Source organism: Denticeps clupeoides, chromosome 6, assembly GCF_900700375.1.
Source record: "Denticeps clupeoides chromosome 6, fDenClu1.1, whole genome shotgun sequence".
Lineage (NCBI taxonomy): Eukaryota > Metazoa > Chordata > Actinopteri > Clupeiformes > Denticipitidae > Denticeps > Denticeps clupeoides.
Genome location: NC_041712.1, coordinates 3,408,496 through 3,427,559, shown reverse-complemented (window position 1 = coordinate 3,427,559; position 19,064 = coordinate 3,408,496). Strand labels below are relative to the sequence as shown.

At 40.8% G+C, this 19,064-nt stretch overlaps 1 protein-coding gene across 8 annotated transcripts in view; it reads left to right on the top strand.

Annotated features, from left to right (window-relative positions):
- bbx (BBX high mobility group box domain containing) overlaps nt 1–19,064 on the top strand; it is a 46,984-nt gene that overhangs the window by 14,826 nt on the left and 13,094 nt on the right. For 7 of the 8 annotated variants that reach the window (XM_028982488.1, XM_028982487.1, XM_028982482.1 and 4 more), the window contains 13 exons: nt 6,592–6,760; nt 7,184–7,441; nt 8,342–8,531; nt 8,620–8,687; nt 13,195–13,275; nt 13,477–13,554; nt 13,759–13,812; nt 14,011–14,088; nt 14,885–15,698; nt 15,817–15,955; nt 17,746–17,897; nt 18,071–18,160; nt 18,471–18,665. In XM_028982488.1, coding sequence (XP_028838321.1) covers nt 6,602–6,760; nt 7,184–7,441; nt 8,342–8,531; nt 8,620–8,687; nt 13,195–13,275; nt 13,477–13,554; nt 13,759–13,812; nt 14,011–14,088; nt 14,885–15,698; nt 15,817–15,955; nt 17,746–17,897; nt 18,071–18,160; nt 18,471–18,665 — 2,356 coding nt within the window. In that variant the 5' untranslated portion in view covers nt 6,592–6,601. The remainder of the gene's footprint in view (nt 1–6,591; nt 6,761–7,183; nt 7,442–8,341; nt 8,532–8,619; nt 8,688–13,194; nt 13,276–13,476; nt 13,555–13,758; nt 13,813–14,010; nt 14,089–14,884; nt 15,699–15,816; nt 15,956–17,745; nt 17,898–18,070; nt 18,161–18,470; nt 18,666–19,064) is intronic. The other variant, XM_028982490.1, reaches the window with a different exon arrangement.

Sequence of the window (19,064 nt, the reverse complement as noted above, 5' to 3'; positions counted from 1 at the left end):
CATATTATAGCCAGTACTAAGAGTAAAATGTTATCCATTGTATGAATATTTTAATTATGCCTGATTCGATATTGAATATATAAACTGAATTATTATCTGGGTTATGATAATAATTTGCTTTGAATTTAATTTAAATTAGTAAAGACTTTACACAACATGACTTTTGCACAGTCGTACTTTAGTTAAACTTTAGTACTTCAGTTAAAGCACAAAAAAAATTATTCCAGTATGAGTAAAAGTCCTCCCTTTAGCAAAAAAGTATTCTAATATACTTATGTACCAAAAATGAAAGTGCAGTGTTTCTAATTTTGTAAGAGAGCACTTGCTTAATCAGCCGATTTTACATGAACAGACTGTCACTTTTGGCCCAACAGTCTTTTTAATGAATTTTGTATGACGTTCATGAAAATTATCATAAGCACAAAACATTAGAGGCAAACAATTTTCATAAGGTGAAACACAGTGACGATTGGATAAATGGTTTGAGAACAAAAGTTTAGTTAAAAATCCTGACCGAGTCAGATTTACTATAATAGTAAGTGGTGTTTGTGTAAATTCAGAGGAAATAGGTGACGTGGTGTTTACCTGCTCAATGTGAAGCTTTATCTGCTGCACTAAACACCAGACCAGGGTTATATTTTTATAAATCCTGTTTTTATATTATATTATATGTACAGATGATGTGACATACACAGCCAAGTTTAGTTTCCAAAAATAGCGAAAATCCTGGTTTTGTTTTAAAAATTGCAGATTCCCACCGACAATTAGCAATCAAAAAACATCAGAAACAGATTCAGGACAAAGTTATTGCACTGTTAAGATAAGAAACAGTCGGGCAACAGTTATGTCACCACATAATAAGTCTTTTTGTTAAAGTACAAATACGTGAAATCATACTTAATTAGTTAATTACACTTACTTCATTACTGTGCACAAGTATTTAGGGTGTGTGTGTGGTGGGTGGGGCCATATTTAGTCCAATAGTGTAATTTACAGACAGCCTTCCAAATGATCCTACATTGTCTCAGGAAAAGGGATCACATGAAATGAAACAACCTGTTCTAGCTCAAGTGTTCTGTGACATCAAGGTGACCAGCAGGACCACATACTCACTTATAATGGTACTATATGGATTTCTAATGGTGTTTGTAAATTTAATATCCCGTTGTATAGTAGAGGATGGCATCTTCACTTTTTTCATTCAAATGCAGTTCTGAGGTTGATGATTATTAATGCATCATGATTGATAAAACTGAACAAGACCCTTAAATTTAATGATGTTAACTTACAGGGAGTGCAGAATTATTAGGCAAATTAGTATTTTGTCCACATCATCCTCTTCATGCATGTTGTCTTACTCCAAGCTGTATAGGCTTGAAAGCCTACTACCAATTAAGCATATTAGGTGATGTGCATCTCTGTAATGAGAAGGGGTGTGGTCTAATGACATCAACACCCTATATCAGGTGTGCATAATTATTAGGCAACTTCCTTTCCTTTGGCAAAATGGGTCAAAAGAAGGACTTGACAGGCTCAGAAAAGTAAAAAATAGTGAGATATCTTGCAGAGGGATGCAGCACTCTTAAAATTGCACAGCTTCTGAAGCGTGATCATTGAACAATCGAGCGTTTCATTCAAAATAGTCAACAGGGTCGCAAGAAGCGTGTGGAAAAACCAAGGCACAAAATAACTGCCCATGAGCTACCACTTGCCACCAGTTTGGCCATATTTCAGAGCTGCAACATCACTGGAGTGCCCAAAAGCACAAGGTGTGCAATACTCAGAGACATGGCCAAGGTAAGAAAGGCTGAAAGACGACCACAACTGAACAAGACACACAAGCTGAAACGTCAAGACGTCAAGAAATATCTCAAGACTGATTTTTCTAAGGTTTTATGGACTGATGAAATGAGAGAGTCTTGATGGGCCAGATGGATGGGCCCGTGGCTGGATTGGTAAAGGGCAGAGAGCTCCAGTCCGACTCAGACGCCAGCAAGGTGGAGGTGGAGTACTGGTTTGGGCTGGTATCATCAAAGATGAGCTTGTGGGGCCTTTTCGGGTTGAGGATGGAGTCAAGCTCAACTCCCAGTCCTACTGCCAGTTTCTGGAAGACACCTTCTTCAAGCAGTGGTACAGGAAGAAGTCTGCATCCTTCAAGAAAAACATGATTTTCATGCAGGACAATGCTCCATCACACGCGTCTAAGTACTCCACAGCGTGGCTGGCAAGAAAGGGTATAAAAGAAGAAAAACTAATGACATGGCCTCCTTGTTCACCTGATCTGAACCCCATTGAGAACCTGTGGTCCATCATCAAATGTGAGATTTACAAGGAGGGAAAACAGTACACCTCTCTGAACAGTGTCTGGGAGGCTGTGGTTGCTGCTGCACGCAATGTTGATGGTGAACAGATCAAAACACTGACAGAATCCATGGATGGCAGGCTTTTGAGTATCCTTGCAAAGAAAGGTGGCTATATTGGACGCTGATTTGTTTTTGTTTTGTTTTTGAATGTCAGAAATGTATATTTGTGAATGTGGAGATGTTATATTGGTTTCACTGGTAAAAATAAATAATTGAAATGGGTATATATTTGTTTTTTGTTAAGTTGCCTAATAATTATGCACAGTAACTAAAAACTACTTCCAAAACCATTCAGCTTCATTGAGAACATGGTTGTTGTTCAATAATAAAATTATTCCTCAAAAATACAACTTGCCTAATAATTCTACACTCCCTGTATAATCTTTTTCTAAAATTGTGCATGTACTAGTTAACCCTTGAATAGTGTTTGGGTCTGTGGGACCGGTTTCAGTGCAAATAATTCTGACCTGAGAGTCACGGCTGTTATCACTGACTTCACACTGTACACTGCCCCTTCTGTGAATCTGCAAAAATATGATCACCACACAAGTGTTAAATTATTACAAGAAGATGATATTTGGAACAACAGAGGGAACGACTTATCAGAAAATCGACAAACTAGTCACCTGCAAAAATCATTTATGCCAGCCATATATTGATAGCTGAGTATTGATGGCACCAACAGTGTTAATGACAGATCAAGTCATCCTTAATGATCTTATTTTTTTTCTGGAAACAAGCCAGAGAGCTGTAGTTTATTTTCGTATTACGTTTTTCCTCATTGATTCAGAATTGCATCATGATTATTTTCCACAGCTCTAATTAATCTATGCAATCTTTACAATCTATATCTTAGACAATTAAATAATTCCTTGTCAGAGACAGAAATAGCTCTGCAATTACTTGCAAAGTGTTCTTTTCTTATGTAACATAAATATCTTACTTCACTACTAATGATACAGCCAATACACATGGGCGGAGCCAGATTGAGTTGTAATCAGTACTTTTAATGATACTGGTACAGTTTAGTGTTGTCACGTCTACGGACTTACGGGGGAAGGAAGCGCAGAGGTTTGACATGTTGAGAAGGGTTTTTATTAATAAACAAACAATAAACTCAAAGAAACAATGGCGCGGTGGCCGAAAACAGTTTAACGTAAATAAAGAACTGAAACAAACCCGTAGGCGTGTGGCGATTGCCAGAACTCAAATCACAAACATACACACGGTTACAATGTCAAGTTCACGAAAATGCCGGAGATCTGGAAGGGGCAGAAACATCCGGCATTTAAGCGCTGTCAGGATTGGCCACCGGTGTTGAGCACAGCTGCAGTCAATCCTGACAAGTGTGTAGAATGAAAGTACAATATATTTGTTTAATACTATTTGTTTGGTTAACATGGCTGTGAATTGTGTATTTGCTGATATGCTGAAATTTATAATACTAATTGCTTGGTAGAATCATGGTTTTTATGTACCGTGGATACGAAAAGTGGTAGTGGTGGCTTAGCAGGTAAGGAAGCAATCTCACCAAGGTTCTACTGAGGTCCTCTTGCAGGGTTTTTACGGTCATTAAAAACCTCATGGAATTTGAAAAGAGCCTTTACCAGGTCTTAAAAAGTTTTGGAATACAAAATAAACATATAAAGTTATGTCAAAATCATTGAAATCTGACATATGAATGAAAAACGAAGTACATATTTCCTGCCCGAGAAATGTTTTTTTTATGTTTACAACTACACTGTGTTGGGGCAGTGTAATCCGTAATTGGAAGGTTGGTGGTGCGAATCCCAAATGGCCAAGGTGCTACTAAGGTGCCACTGAGCAAAAGCACCGTCCCCAAACACTGCTCCCCGGGCGCCTGTCATGACTGCCCACTGCTCCCCAAGGGTGATGGTTAAAGGCAGAGGACTGGTCTATAGTGTCTTTGCTTAGTATCTGAGAATCTAGGCCTGAACCTGATAGGCTCTATTTTACTTAATTTGACCTGGGCTCGGTACAGATTCTAGGGTGGTAGTAGCCCAGAAGACCCAGGTTCAAATCCCGCTTCCTACCATTGTGTCCCTGAGCAAGACACTTAACCCTAAGTTGCTCCAGGGGGACTGTCCCCTGTAACTACTGATTGTAAGTCGCTGTGGATAATGTAAATGTAAATATGTTGGTACATTTGACTTTTTATGGTTTTTAAAAAAATTGCATAGAAAATGTTAAATGTCAGGGTTTTGTTATGTAAAGAAACACAAGTTTTCCCACTTTTAATGTGACCTGTAACCTGTACAGTCAGGCATTTTAACAGAGGCATAGCAGTACTGAACTAAATATGCTGAAATACAATGATAAGGAGGTAGTGTGGTAATGAGTTATTGATGTTGTGCACGAAAGAAGGAAAATAGGAAACATCAGTACACCAGTGATTTCTGAAATATTGCCATGTGAGTGTACAAGGAATGTGTGTGTCTGTGAATGGAGCTCAGTTCTGATTGAGAAGTTTGATGACTTGTCGGAAGAAACTGTTTCCCAGCCTGGCAATGAAGTCCCGTATGCTGCTGAACCCATTTAAGAAACATTAATACAGAAAATCAAGGTATATTCAGCTCTTTGAAGAAACTGATACTGGGCTCAGCGGTTTCATTTTCATTTCTTCATGGATTGGATGCTGGTGATTGATTTAGCAGCAAGAGGGCAGCAAATAGTCACAAATGAATGTTTGGTTCTCCTGGAGTGACCACTGGTCATGAGCGAGGTGTAAATGAGCCTGTATTCTCAAGGAAGGGACAGATTTGGTTTGTTTTTCCAGTCTGAATATGTGTACTTACAGTGACCTTGGCCAGTTTGGCATTTTAGGAGAATAGGCTTGGTCATGTATTTTTTTTAATCGCATCAACCGTGGTGCCAATTCGAGCTGCATTGCATTGTGCCATGCTGCAGGGGCACGTCTGACATGTGGCCTCATGAGACAGAAGATTGAGGGGGATTGTGAAGGTCATATGTTCAACTGAGCAGTCGTAGAGGCAAACCTGCGTCCATTCCACCATTACAGCCATGTAGCCGAGCCCTCCTGACATCAAGCAAGTAAATAAAAGCCCTTAAACAGAATCTGTGCGAATTAGCTCATGTACTGTATCACTCCTCATATGCTCCTCATAGCGTACCGAGATGGGTAGTGCTCTTTAATGATGTCCTTGGATCAGTTTTTTCTGCACAGTAAGGAGCTGCCATGTGCTGCCGGCACTACTTCATTTTCACGTGCCACGCTGCCTCTTGTACAGTTAGTCTGCTTTATCTGGTTAGTCTGCAGGCTTGAATATTGCAGACCATGAGTAGGCCTGCTGTCATTAGACCACTGATTGTAAGTGAGCTTAGGTGACCTCTTAAAGTGTTTAACATTGGTATATATACACTTCGGTTTGTATGTTTAATTCTGGCCAGTGTGTCAGCTATTCAATGAACGCAAACAAGTGTGTGTGAATGTGTGTGTGGTAGACACGCACTATACAAGAAATGAAGAGTGTCGTGTCTTTAATACATTTATTATTTTCTCCCAAAAATATCTTGGTTATCAAGAGCTACCACAACCCAACGCGATCAGGATTTCCAAAATACAGTTTCTATGCAAGTAACACAGCCGACTCATTATGCAGGGTTTCTACGGTCATTAAAGTCATGGAATTTGGAAAGGGAATTTTCCAGGCCGTGAAAAGTTTTGGAATACGAAATAAGCATATAAAAGTAATTGAAATCTAATTGGCACATGAATGTATAAGGACGCTGATAGTTCCTTTAAGACTTTGTGAAACGTTTATGTTCGTTTACAACTTCAGAGAACATATGGTCATTAACATTTGAATTAGTCCATTAATTGTCATGGAAATACTTTACTAAAAATGTGTAAGAAACCTGATTGTGTCATGACCCAATAAAGATCATGAATTGTTTCATTTGAAAGTGAAGTGATTGTCATTGTGAAACACTACAGCACAGCACACAGTGACACAATGAAATGAGTCTTGGGCGTATTGGGATTTGAACCTTTCTGATCGACAATATATTTTAGTTTAATACTTAATTAGTCTCCAAAAGTATAAATTCATATATTTATATTTTTAAGTGATTCTTCCATTGATGTTAGTCTGAGTAGTCTGAAGGATGTGTCACTTGGTGGACTTGGTGAACACAGTGGTTTCAATACATGTCTTCCCTTGACCTTTGACCTTTTTTTGCTATGCAGGGCGAGCAGCATGAAGGGTGGTGGCCGGGGGAAGGAGCCACCCATGGACGAGGAGGTGAGTGGCAAGCGGCCCAAGCGCAAGTGCCTGCAGTGGCACCCTCTGCTGTCCAAAAAGGCCCTGGATTTCTCCGAAGAAGAGGAAGAGGAGGATGAAGAGGAACTGGAAAAGGTGTGACAGCAGGAGACTTTTCTCTAGAGGTTGATGTTGGGCATGTTCTTTATCCTTAGCATAACACTTCATACTAAAAAGCAGGACTGTCAGTCAGTTCAAAGAAATGAAGACATTAATCACATTTTGCAATGATTCAGTCAAAAAACACTGCAGTCTGTGTCCCACATGGTACTGAAGATGTTTAAATAGGAGCACATTCATTTTGAAAGCCCTACTAACAAGGCAGCTTGTAAAATTACCTTGTTCCTGGAGGCAGAATTTTCATTATTCCAACCTTCTGTTCTGATGATGTAGAACACAGTGTAGCCTGGTTGAGAGAGGTTTGGAATGAAAGCATTCTGGCTCATGAGCCTTGAGGAACCTCAGCACTGAACCATATGGTAGAGCATTGTTGTCTGATCTCGTCTGTTTTTGGCCCAGGACCCGTTGGTGTGTGGGGAGAACAGGTCCCAAGAGGTGGAATGCGGGACCATGGAGGAAGAGGGCGAGGAAGACTCCTCGGAGCAGCGGGCCCGGAGACCGATGAACGCCTTTCTGCTGTTCTGCAAGCGGCACCGCTCCCTGGTCAGGCAGGAGCACCCGCGTCTGGACAACCGGGGAGCCACTAAAATCCTAGCTGACTGGTGGGCTGTGCTGGAGCCCAAAGAAAAGCAGAAGTACACGGACATGGCAAAAGAGGTGGGCGGGCCGAAGGATGCAAGATCTCCAAATATATCAGATGTAGTTAATTCATTTCCTGTCGCAGTTAAGGCAGGATGTGATGATCTGAGCACAAAACATTGCACATGGAGTGAGGGAAAAAATCATCTTTATTTTGAGAAGCCGTGGTGAAGGTGTAATTTTTGTGTGGTTATTTGTAGTTGTTTCAGAGATTAGCATCGTTTTTAGCTGATGATGTAGTTCATTCAGGGGCTAAACAGGAAACCAGTTACCGCAGCTGAAGCCTCTGCATCTGCATCAGACAGGAAGCTGTGACTTTATCATTAAATAGGTTAAATTAAATGGATTTAGGACTTTATGTAACATTTGTGTGATGCAACATATTATATGCAGGCAGCTTTTTAATCGTTTTTTTTTCTGTGCTGTAAATGTATTTAAACTGTTAAAAAGAACTTTACTTATTACAATCTGAGGCACAGACCAGTTAAAATAACACAGTCTATATACAAAAATAAACCAGGATAAAACCAACACACCAAACACATACAAAGTGTAACTATACTATAGTTCTGCCTGTATTCAGACATGACTAGGTCATAAACTGTACACAACCTTTGGCCATAATTATGATCTGTCATAATATGTTGTAACAATAATATGTTGTCATAAGTATTAGATAAAGATAAAGTTTGTACAATTGGAAAAAAACGCTGTAGATGTACTAGCCACTGTTTAAGACAAAACTATTCCAGTCCTTTGTATCTGGCGTTGTTTTAATTTATAGTGCATGATTTTTATTATCAATACTTGCATTAATAGAGATGTTCCCAGTTCAGATATTCCCTATAAATAGCTCATACAGCAATAATGTGTTCTTAAAGAACACAACCATGTGTGAACCTGTTCTATGTGTTCTAGTACAAGGATGCCTTCATGAAGGCCAATCCAGGGTACAAGTGGTGTCCCACCACCAACAAGCCTGTGAAGAGTCCTGCTGTCAGCAGTGCCCGCAAAAAAGGCTGGTCTTTCCCTTCCAACTCCCCAAAGGACGTTGCCAAAAAAATGGCCAAGAATGACAGCAAGCCACAGCTCAACTTTGCCATGGCGGGTGAGTCTGACAGTGACCACACTTCAGGAAGTGTGTGGCGGTCTGGTGTGAATGTATCCGCTCACTCGTTTTTTGTTTGCCTCTGCAGACCCAAACAAAATGGGGGGGCTCAGTATGCTGCTGTTGGCCGGGGAGCACGCCCTGACCTCCAGAGAGGTATAATGCACACATCTCTCACGCTTTTCACTCTTCTCTGGTTTACGCCATGTTTTACTTTTCTGATAGAAATGTGAATATGGTGTGACCTGTGAATAGGTAGACCTGGACCGTTAAATAAAAAGGTATAATGGTTCAAGTTGAGCTTTATTGTCATTTCAGCTACATACATGTTAGATAGTACATAGTGAAACAAAACATGTAACTTTTAAACAACATTGCATACTGACATAAAGTGCACGTGTACAACAGACAAACCGGCAACATAAAGTGCAAACGGGACACAGGCAGTGCAAGAGTAAACTAGTGCAATGAAGGTGCAAAGTAAAACATTGTGCAAATACTGGAATAATGGAATAGTACAGTAATAGATCATATTTTATAAATATAATATATATAAATATAATATATTACACAAAGGTTTGCCATCAACTCTGCAACATCAAATCAGACATCCCAGAACCATTTAAAAAAAAAGTGATTGTTAATTGCTGCATGATTGGCTATGACGTGACTAGGGTGGTAGTAGCCTAGTGGGTAACACACTCGCCTGAACCAGAAGACCCAGGTTCAAATCCCACCTACTACCATTGTGTCCCTGAGCAAGACACTTAATCCTAAGTGTCTCCAGGGGGACTGTCCCTGTAACTACTGATTGTAAGTCGCTCTGGATAAGGGCGTCTGATAAATGGCATAAATGTAAATGTACTATGGGTTGTTGCTCTATATTCTCAGTATATAAACACCTACACTGGCCATCAAAAATGTAAAACTTGTATAAACACTTTTGTCAACAGTGTTTAATGTGCTCAGATATTTCCAGATGTTTATTTTGTCTATTGTTAAAATGGTATGGCTAAATTTTGAATGGACCAGCACTTACAGTATACAGCATACAGCATTCAGTAACACCACACGGCTTTGTGTGTATGTTGTTTCTATAAATATGAACCTGAAAACAGCAGGCAATAAATAGGGCAGTATGATGAGGGCTTCATATGAACGAATGTTCCACATTCTACAATATTCGTTTAAATTCGGCCTCCTGTTTGCAGATTGCGGTGTTCATATGCCACATTTTTGCAGCATAGGGCCACAGCAGAAGAAATGGTAGTAAATAAAAACAAATGTGAATATGCCAAGCTCGGCCATTACAGAGGAGGGTGAATGCCCTGATGCGCTCTGAGATGGAGCAATCTGTCCTTCCTGTGTGCCTGGGCCCATGACGGATTGAGAGAAATCTACTTCATCCTGCATCCATCCCAAATGGCTGTTTTTAATGAGCGCATGATTGGGACTCACACAAATAGGTTGTGACAGTTCCATCTCCAACATAAAACAGCCAGGCTCTCATGGGCAAAATAGTTTATAGGGTGCCTGTGCCTTTGGCCTTTTCTGAGTGTGTATACTATGAAGTGAAAGTGAAGTGATGTGTATAAGTAACTATATGTATAAGGGGCAGTATAAGATATGTGTATGTAATCATTTGTGTTTTCGGCTAACTTTTACTTCTAAGAAAAATAGATTTAGATCATTTTAGGCTTGCATAAAAGATTAAAATTCAAATATTTTTTTATGAGATTTATTTAGATATCTGTACATTCATTGGCCAAGATCCTCAAATTATCTAATTATCTAGTGGCTGTGGCCCTAGGTCCACTGACACCTTTGTGTACTAGGTGTGTTCAGAGTGTAGAGAATGGAGGAGAAAGAGAGGAGATGGATGCTGTGCTACACCTGACCGTGTGGCGAATTGATAGCAGGGTGTTTAAATCATCCAGAATGAGGAAGTAGGGTGTGTGAGAGCTGTCCATCGTGCCTACAGGCCTCCTCCTCCCCATTTTAAACGTCAGAAATAATGACACACTAACAAAAAGGTGGGTAGTTAGTTCTTCCTCTCCTAGATAAAGATCATAGTCTTTTCCTGTTTATATCTTTGTTTCTGTAAGTCATGTGACATTAGTGAACACAACCTGTGAAAAATGTCCCCTAGCGTGTACACATCATGTCTGGTCTCTGCAAGATGTCCCTTTTGCATGTTGTCTGTTTGTGTCTGTATGTGGGTGTCAAATTATCACGGTTTCACCTATTAGTGAAGCTTTCTTGTTCACAGTGGCCAGTTGCCTCAGTGAATAAAAATAAGATGAGCTTGAGGGTTTAAGCAATTACTGTAAATGGTGGCCCCTGTCACTGGGAGCACTTCATTTTTTGGCTGCCTTTTGTGTACTAGGGCTTTTGAATTAATCATATAATCGATGCATCGCGACCTGGGGCGATATTGATACAGTCCAGAACATAACCGATTATATCATAATGACGTTGCTTGTTGACTGGCGGCGGTATAAAAATTCTCGTTAAAAATGTAGTGCCAGTAGTGACTGTGGCAGACTGATCTGAGTACAGTGCTGCTCCGGGTCGGAGTTTTAGCTGGGTGCCGGCACTGTGCTCAGATCAGTCCGCTGTGTGCCATGACGTTTTCTTTATACCACTTCGAAACACACACACGAAGCCGGAACGGAGGAGAAGCTGACCTTTCTCTCATTGTCCAGAGATCTACAACACAACTCACACGCAGATTCTTTTTTCTGCTGTTTGTGGCATCAGAGGAATGTGGACTAACACAGACCATTTTCTGCTCATTGTACACACCCCATGAAAACTGTCCCCTAGCGTAGCATCGCAGAAAATGACCAGTGGTGGCCTAGCGGGTTAGGAAGCTTCACATGCACTGCCAGTAATTCTCTCGTGCAATTGGTTGGTTCAGAAGCATACATTTAAATTATTACCGTATCACCTAATCACTTGGAGTTATTTTTCTGTTATTTTCTATGAACATTATACAGCATGTCCGTATGTAAGTATATATACTACGTGTTTACACATATTTTTAAGAATGGGGGTAATAGCTTAGTGGGTTTTACACTTGCCTGACCACAAAGGCACAGGTTCAAACCCCACTCACTACTATTGTGTCCCTGACACCCTTAGTGTCTTCAGGGAGATTGTTAAATGTTAAATATAAACAAAATAAAATGTAATCTAAATGTAATATAAACATGCATCCGGCCTGTCAGTTTACACTAATGTCATTGATAGTCAAAGTCTATTGATGTATTACAATAAATTTGAAAAAATAGATTGTTCTAGTCTTTGTGTAGTTAATTACCGTGCAAACCTGAGACATTATCTGTACCTTGTGGTGCTTCCCTGTATACACCACTCACAATAAGTTAGGGATATTGTGAGAGACTTAGTGGATGTCATACATACGGTGTTAGTTTCACTTCAGAAAAATCTTTGGGATAGGGAGGCAATCATATTGGGGTAACAGACACACGTCATTTTGTGTTTTTCATGTAGCGGTCTCACTGTGTACAGGTGTGCCTTATATTGGGGCCAATACCAAGAGACAACCTTCCTCCATGTGGCACATTCTGTGGGTATAAAAAGCTGGTATTGTCAGTAATATGATGACCAGAACCTAAGGAACCTCTGCACTCAGACAACTGCCACACAGCTGCAGGAATGTTTACGAGATGCGAGGGTACTAGGGTTTCCAGACAAACCATTCGCAACTGACTCCACCCCTTTGACTTCAATGCCAGAGGACCGTTACAGGTGACCCTACTGACACCAAGGTCTTGTGCCATGCAGCAGTGGTCTACTGTCCGGTTCACTAATAAAGTCATCATAGAACCCGTCATCATCCTCCAATTCTGCCAGCACACCACCAACTTTCTGTTCATGGATGATAATCCTCCAACACATCATGGCAGAATTGTCACAGCTCGACTTCAGGAAGTTTGATTGCCTCAGATGGTATGGCAATCAATGTCCCCTGACCTGGACCCCATAGAGCACGTCTGGGACCAGTTGAAGAAGAGACTGAATGATTGTACCCCACCCCCACATGACCTGGCAGAACTGCGTGTAGCACTTGTGGAAGAGTGAAGCGCATTGCCTCAGAACAACGTCATGAGGCTAGTCAGGAGCATGAGACATCGCTGTCAAGCTGTCATTGTGGCAAATGGTGGAAACACCTGCTATAATAATGACATTGTTAATTTTTGTTATTTGGGGTTATCCCTGTTATTGTCTCTATTTTTGGGGTTAATAAATATTAAACTAATGAAAATGGTGTTTCTTCTCATACATTATTAGTAATATCAAAGGAAACTTTCACTTATTTCATTACATATCAGAGCAAATAGGAAAAGCACTCATGTAAACAACAATATCTCTAACTTATTGCGAGAAGTGTAACATTGATATACCTTAACCAGTTAGTGGAAATTTAATCTTCATGTTTTTATGCTTCTAATCCATATTACCAGTTGAATATACATCGACCCCAGACATATGCTGTGGTTCCTATTGTCTTAATTTCATCTTCTAGTTTTCACTTTAATATAAAGGGTTTGTCTTTATATTAAAGGTTTGTCTATACAGCAGAAACTGGCAGCCAGTTTGTCAGGTTCTGAGACTCCATATTTTTCTCTCCTTGCAGATTTCGCCAAGCTCCCCTCCCACTGGACTCACAAACGTTGCTAAGACCCCTGGAAAGTCTGCCCTCTTCCATCTTGCAGAGGTTTGACTACCCATATCTGAATGGATGTCAAAGGATGGGTTGCTATTGGTGCTACTACTGCTTTCAAATGTAGAATTGTGTTTCGAATGCTTCACAACAGTGCACTGGAGCAGTTTTATTTTTTTCCCATTCAGTTAGTGATGTGTTTTAGATTACTTATTTTACACTCTCAAATATTCTGGTTTGTATTTGTTTTTTTAGATTTCCTCCTGCACACCTCAACCTACTGCAGAAATTGAGGCCACTGAAGACAGGACCTCAATGGTCAGCCATGTAGCGGTAAGCAGCATTCTAATTTACTGCAAATGTAACACGCCCTGTCCATTTCTGCAATATGCCATTAAATGATTGTGAGCTGAGATTAACACTTTTGGACACTATGCAGCCTCTAAAGCGCAAAGATCTATTTATGTTTCGACATTTGACTGATGATGTGGCGCAAAAATATAGTGCAGTGCTTCATCGTCCTCTCCTGTTTTACAGCCTCCCATCCCACACATCACTGCAAAGAGTTCCCCTTTGTTTCAGCTGGCAGAGGTACCTCCTCCTAATTAAATTTCTTGTTCTTCCTTGTTCAGATGAGACTAGGCAAAATGATCTGACAGGTCATGTGTCATAAGGGCCTTTCAGTTTAGGCAAAGTTCCCTAGAGTTTTTTGTCTAGTCTTAAACACTGTTATGGACACATACAGGCTACGTCTAAGGACATGTTTACTGATATGTTTCCGAAAATCAGATTTCTTCCAGTACCTCCCAGCCTTCAGTTCAAGAGGGAAAACCTTGTGGCCAATCAGCCCTCTTCCAGCTTGCTGAGGTATGACATGCATGTCCACAGTCTGTTCAGTATTTGCATTTTGGGTACTTTGTACGCCATATGCCTCAGCTGTGTGGTTTATTTCTAATGCTGCCCTCTACTGGCCACGGTCACAAAGAGGAGTTGCCATTTTGGAGCACTTTTGGAATTACCATTCTGAGCTAATGACTCTGTCATGTAGAGTTCATTGTTGTGACTAAGTGTGACTTCTTGTGAGAATGTGTCGTCCATGTTTCATTTTTTAACTCGTTCAATATATTACAAAATGCAAGACAACAATATGTGAGGTGAAATAAACAACGTGTTGCATGAATCTTGGCATACAGTTATTTTTTTAAACAGTTCTTAGTACAAACAACAAAATCAATAAAAATTATAATAATAACACTATTTCAGCGCTTTTCATACAGAAATGCAGCTAAATTAATTTTTGCTATTAGTAACTAAATTAGTCAACTTTACCTGGTCATCTAGTCCCAGTGCCCTAACTAGCTTTTAGACATATATCTGGATTTAATAGGTAACTATGCTGCAAGACAACTGCTTGCAAAGTACAAGTAGTATGATGTTTCGCCAACTACATGTATGCATCTTGCATCCCAAGTTTTATAGAAAGTAAGGAAGTACTTACCTTGGTAGAGGTAATAAGTTAAAGTTAAACCACACAATAAAGGGTGTTTAAAATTGGATATCTAAAAAAATGACAAAAATGAAAAAACATACAAAACTAAAAACAATGAAAGATGAATTCTGTTTCCCTTTTTAAAAACAGTGTGTGTTTGTGTGTTGGGTGTAGATGTGTTTGGCCTCGGAGGCAGAAAAGAGAGAGGCCTTGTCTTCCCAGCCTGTGGGTGACCTTGCTCATGTTTGCTCAGAGAACAATGCAACAGACACAGACTCCAAGGAACAGAAGGACACCCCCGATCTTCCTCCCAGCACACCGCCCTCCTCGTCCTCCTCTTCTGTCTCCACAGCTTCCACCCCTACTGAAAGCACCCCACCAGAGCTCAGCCAGCTGAAGAATGTGAAGAAGAAGAAGAAGGAGGGCAGAGAGCCCTGCAAAACTGACAAGAGCCCCGGCTCTCCAAAAAAGCCCTGCAAGAAACGGCAGTCATCAGAATCTGACCTGGACAGCGTCATCTACACCATCGAAGCCGTGGCCAAGGGGGCTTGGGGCTCTGAGGAGCAGCCCAGTAAGAAACCCCGCCCCACTGCCGCTAATGAGCCCACCCATGTGGACCAGCCCCAGTCACCAAAAAAGAAGACAAAGCTCAAAATGAAGAAACCTCCCAAAAGTAAAGAGGAGTCACCTGAGGACGAGGAGCTACAGGAAGACATTAAGCCACAGGAGATTCCAATGGGTGAGGGGCCACCTGCCAGCCCCAAGCAAGAAGCTGAAGAGCCCTGTGCAAATGAGGACGCCTTACTGGTCAAGGAGTATGTGGGCCCTCACAGCTCCCCAGAGGTCATCAAAGCCGAGGAGAGAGACCCCGAGTTCAAACCGGAAAGCTGTGGCTCTAGGAAGTCTGAGAGGAGCTGCAAGGGTGCCCTGTACAAGACTCTGGTGTCTGAGGGAATGCTGACGTCCCTGAGGGCCAATGTAGATCGAGGTATTTCCAACAGGAAGCCCACCTGTAGATGTACAGCTACAGCACTTCTGCTTACATGCTTTATGTGTCATCCAAGTTCCTCTGTGTTTGATTGTGGTCTAAATCTGTATTTTTACAGGAAAAAGAGGTTCTGTTCGAGGAGGCATGTCTGACCAGGAGGGAACGTGGGCTGACGAGAACTGGACTCTTTCGCAAACTGGTGTCAGCAATCCCAAGAAGCTAAAAAAATCCAAATCAAAAGAAGAGGGACTTCCTTGGTGAGGAGTTTTTAAATAAATGCTGATACCTCAGTGTTTCCTAGATATAGACTTTACTTAGTTGTGCTGTCCTGGTATATTGGTGGCCAAAATATATTTCATGGACCTTTCACTAAGAGAACAACATTCCACCCCCCATTATATACTATTATACGCTGGTCAGACGTAACATTATGACAGGTGAAGTGACAAACATCGATTATTTTGTTACAGTGAGGTCTGGCAAAGGTTGCGATATATTAGGCAGCAAATGAACAATTTGTTCTTGAAGCTGATGGCCAGGTGAAAGGATTTGACTTTGATAATAGCTTCTCCAAAACTGCAGCATCTTGTGGGATGTTCCTGGTCTGCACTAGAGATGTAGAACCTTCACTGGTCTCAACGATTCGAATCGATTACGACTTTCAGCATCACGATGCATGCCATACATTTTCTAAATGGCAACATGATGAAGAGTTAAGGTCTCGTATACCTGTGTGGACACTTGGATTTGCAACAATGAGCAGAAAAATGTTTGTATTGTTCTCTTCCAAGATAGTTGCCTGTAACCACTAGCAACTTTTCAAAATGTCTAATTTCACTGCAGTGACAGAAGGTAAAGAATTTAACTGACATTATTTTTGTACTGTAATACAAATCAAGAGTAAATATGTAAATGTAAGTGTTTCAGTGTTTTATCACAAACACAAAGATCCCATTCATGGCCTCTATTGTCAAGGTTAAATTAAATAACATTTGTAATTGTAAGCAATGTGATGTAACTATAGATTTATAGAACAACCATTTATTATAATACCTGTCAATTAACATTTTGGTAAACAGTTGCATGTCAAAACATATAAATATAAACAATGAACAGCAATATTGAGTCTAAAAAAATCCAACCCTGTCATTATTGTGACATCTTAGTACAGAAAAGTATTCTTTACAGAATTCTATTTTTTTAATTCAACTGAATTAAACTAAACATCCCATTTCATTTGACCCTGATGGGACTATTTAGACTGTGTACTGCTTGAGAACTCTACACTGTGTGGCCGCTATGATGTTCTACAATAAGCAGAAAAATGGTCTGTGTTCAGTCTGCTCTCCCCTGATGCCACAAACGGCAGAAAAACACCTGGTTCAGATGTCCGTGGCATCAGGTGGGCGCGGACTGAATACAGACCGTTTTTCTGCTCATTGTAAATAGTAGGGGTCAGCGGGACTCTACGTGAAAAAAACATGCATGTTTTTCTAATCTTAAGATGATAATGTTGTGTTGTAGATCTCTGGACACTCAGAGAAAGATCAGATTTTCCTCCATTCCTGCTTTTGTGTGTGTTTCGAAGTGGTAAAAAGAACACTTGTGTGCTTGGATCCTATTTCTCGCACGAAAATATGTCACAGCCACAGGGTGCCGCGCCATGCAGCATGAAACTCTGTGCTGTGCGCCACAGTCACTACCGGCACTACTTTTTATACTGGTGCCAGAAAGTCACAAAGCAACATTATTATGATATAATCGATTATGTTCTGCACTGTATCGAAGCACAATGCATCGATTATGAGATTAATTTCAACAGCCCTAGTCATGTCATGACGTGACAGCTGATTCTATTCGCATCCAGCTCACTACAATGCAGAGGCAAAGTAAAACCTTGAAAAGGGTCTGAATGTTCACAGATCATGCAAACCTTTTAATAATAAATGAGTGGAAATTCTGTACCATGCTGTAAGTGTTGTAGAATGTAGAATCAGACCCTGTGGGCAACATCAGAAGCAACTCAACCAACTATCTGTTTCCTCAGTCTAGGGAAACTGGAGGAGGAGTTTGAGAAGAAGTTCAACAGCTTGCCGCAGTACAGCCCTCTCACGTTTGACAAAAAGAGCACCGCCATCTCCAAGAAGAAGAAACCAGGCGCTGCTGCCAGTCCCATTGAACAGCCCAAACATGGCAAGGGTGAGCAGCCGGCATTGTGGAAGATAGCAGCCTTCACACTCATTTTGTGTTACTTTCGGCCCATGTACTTCACCGATCTCTCGACTCACTAAAATGTCATTTAGCCTCCATCTAACACGGCATGCCATGTTCGTTTTTTTTTTTGTATTCCTTTTGTGTTTTTGCGATATTAGGTTCATCCTCATCACAGAAAAAGACTTTATTCCACAAGATTGTTAACAAGTACAAGCACAAAAAGGAGAAGCCCAGTACGTTGGAAAAAGGTGAACCAGATCTGCCATTTGCAATTTTGTGTTACCATCGGTTCTTTTTTATATGTACAATTATGTATCTAGTTTAATGAGGCAGTCCTTTGCATATGTGGGGCACAGGCCAGACGAATCTGTAGTGAAATTGTGTGGTGGTAGGAATTGTTGGGTACACACATTGTGTGTGTGTAAGTGTGATCGTAGGTTGTAGATGCTGTAATTGTTTGGCACCATAAAAACACATTTTAATGGTTTCATTTCCTGTGTGCCACCCAATTTGGGGCCATTTGTTGATGTGCAATGGTCTTCTTACGCCTGTCTGTAGCCATAGTGGCGGGTGACACCGGTGCCGCGCCGGAGCCAGTGCAGAAAGACAAGCCAAGCGGCCCCTGTGGGGGTCTCTCTCCAGAAGCCCAGGGGGCTGCTGAGATGCTGGTGGGCAGTCAGAAGAGGAAGGCCAGGAAGAGTAAAATCACACATTTGGTGCGCACGGCTGACGGCCGGGTGTCCCCCGCAGAGGGTGAGTTGGGCTGCCAGTCCTCACCGGCATCCACACTGTGTCACACGATTCACCCAAACACACATCGATGTGGGCTGAATGAACAAAATGCATATTTTTCTAAAATCTATTAAATATTAGAAACAGAAGTAAGCAACTAATTGATGGAGTGTAATTTACTGCATGGAAAGTTTCTTCAAAATAACCGTCCCCTGTCTTTATCACAGCAGATTCACTGGAGATTCACTGTCCAAACCCTCCCAGCATCTTTTCAAGTGTTAATGTTAGTGTACTATATAATGTGTCACTACAGACCATCAAAAATTCAAAATAAGGACAGAAACCAAAAAATGTAAAAACATGATCTAACTTTACATACTTATAATAAGCTGTAATTAACGCTACACTGAAAAGTGGATT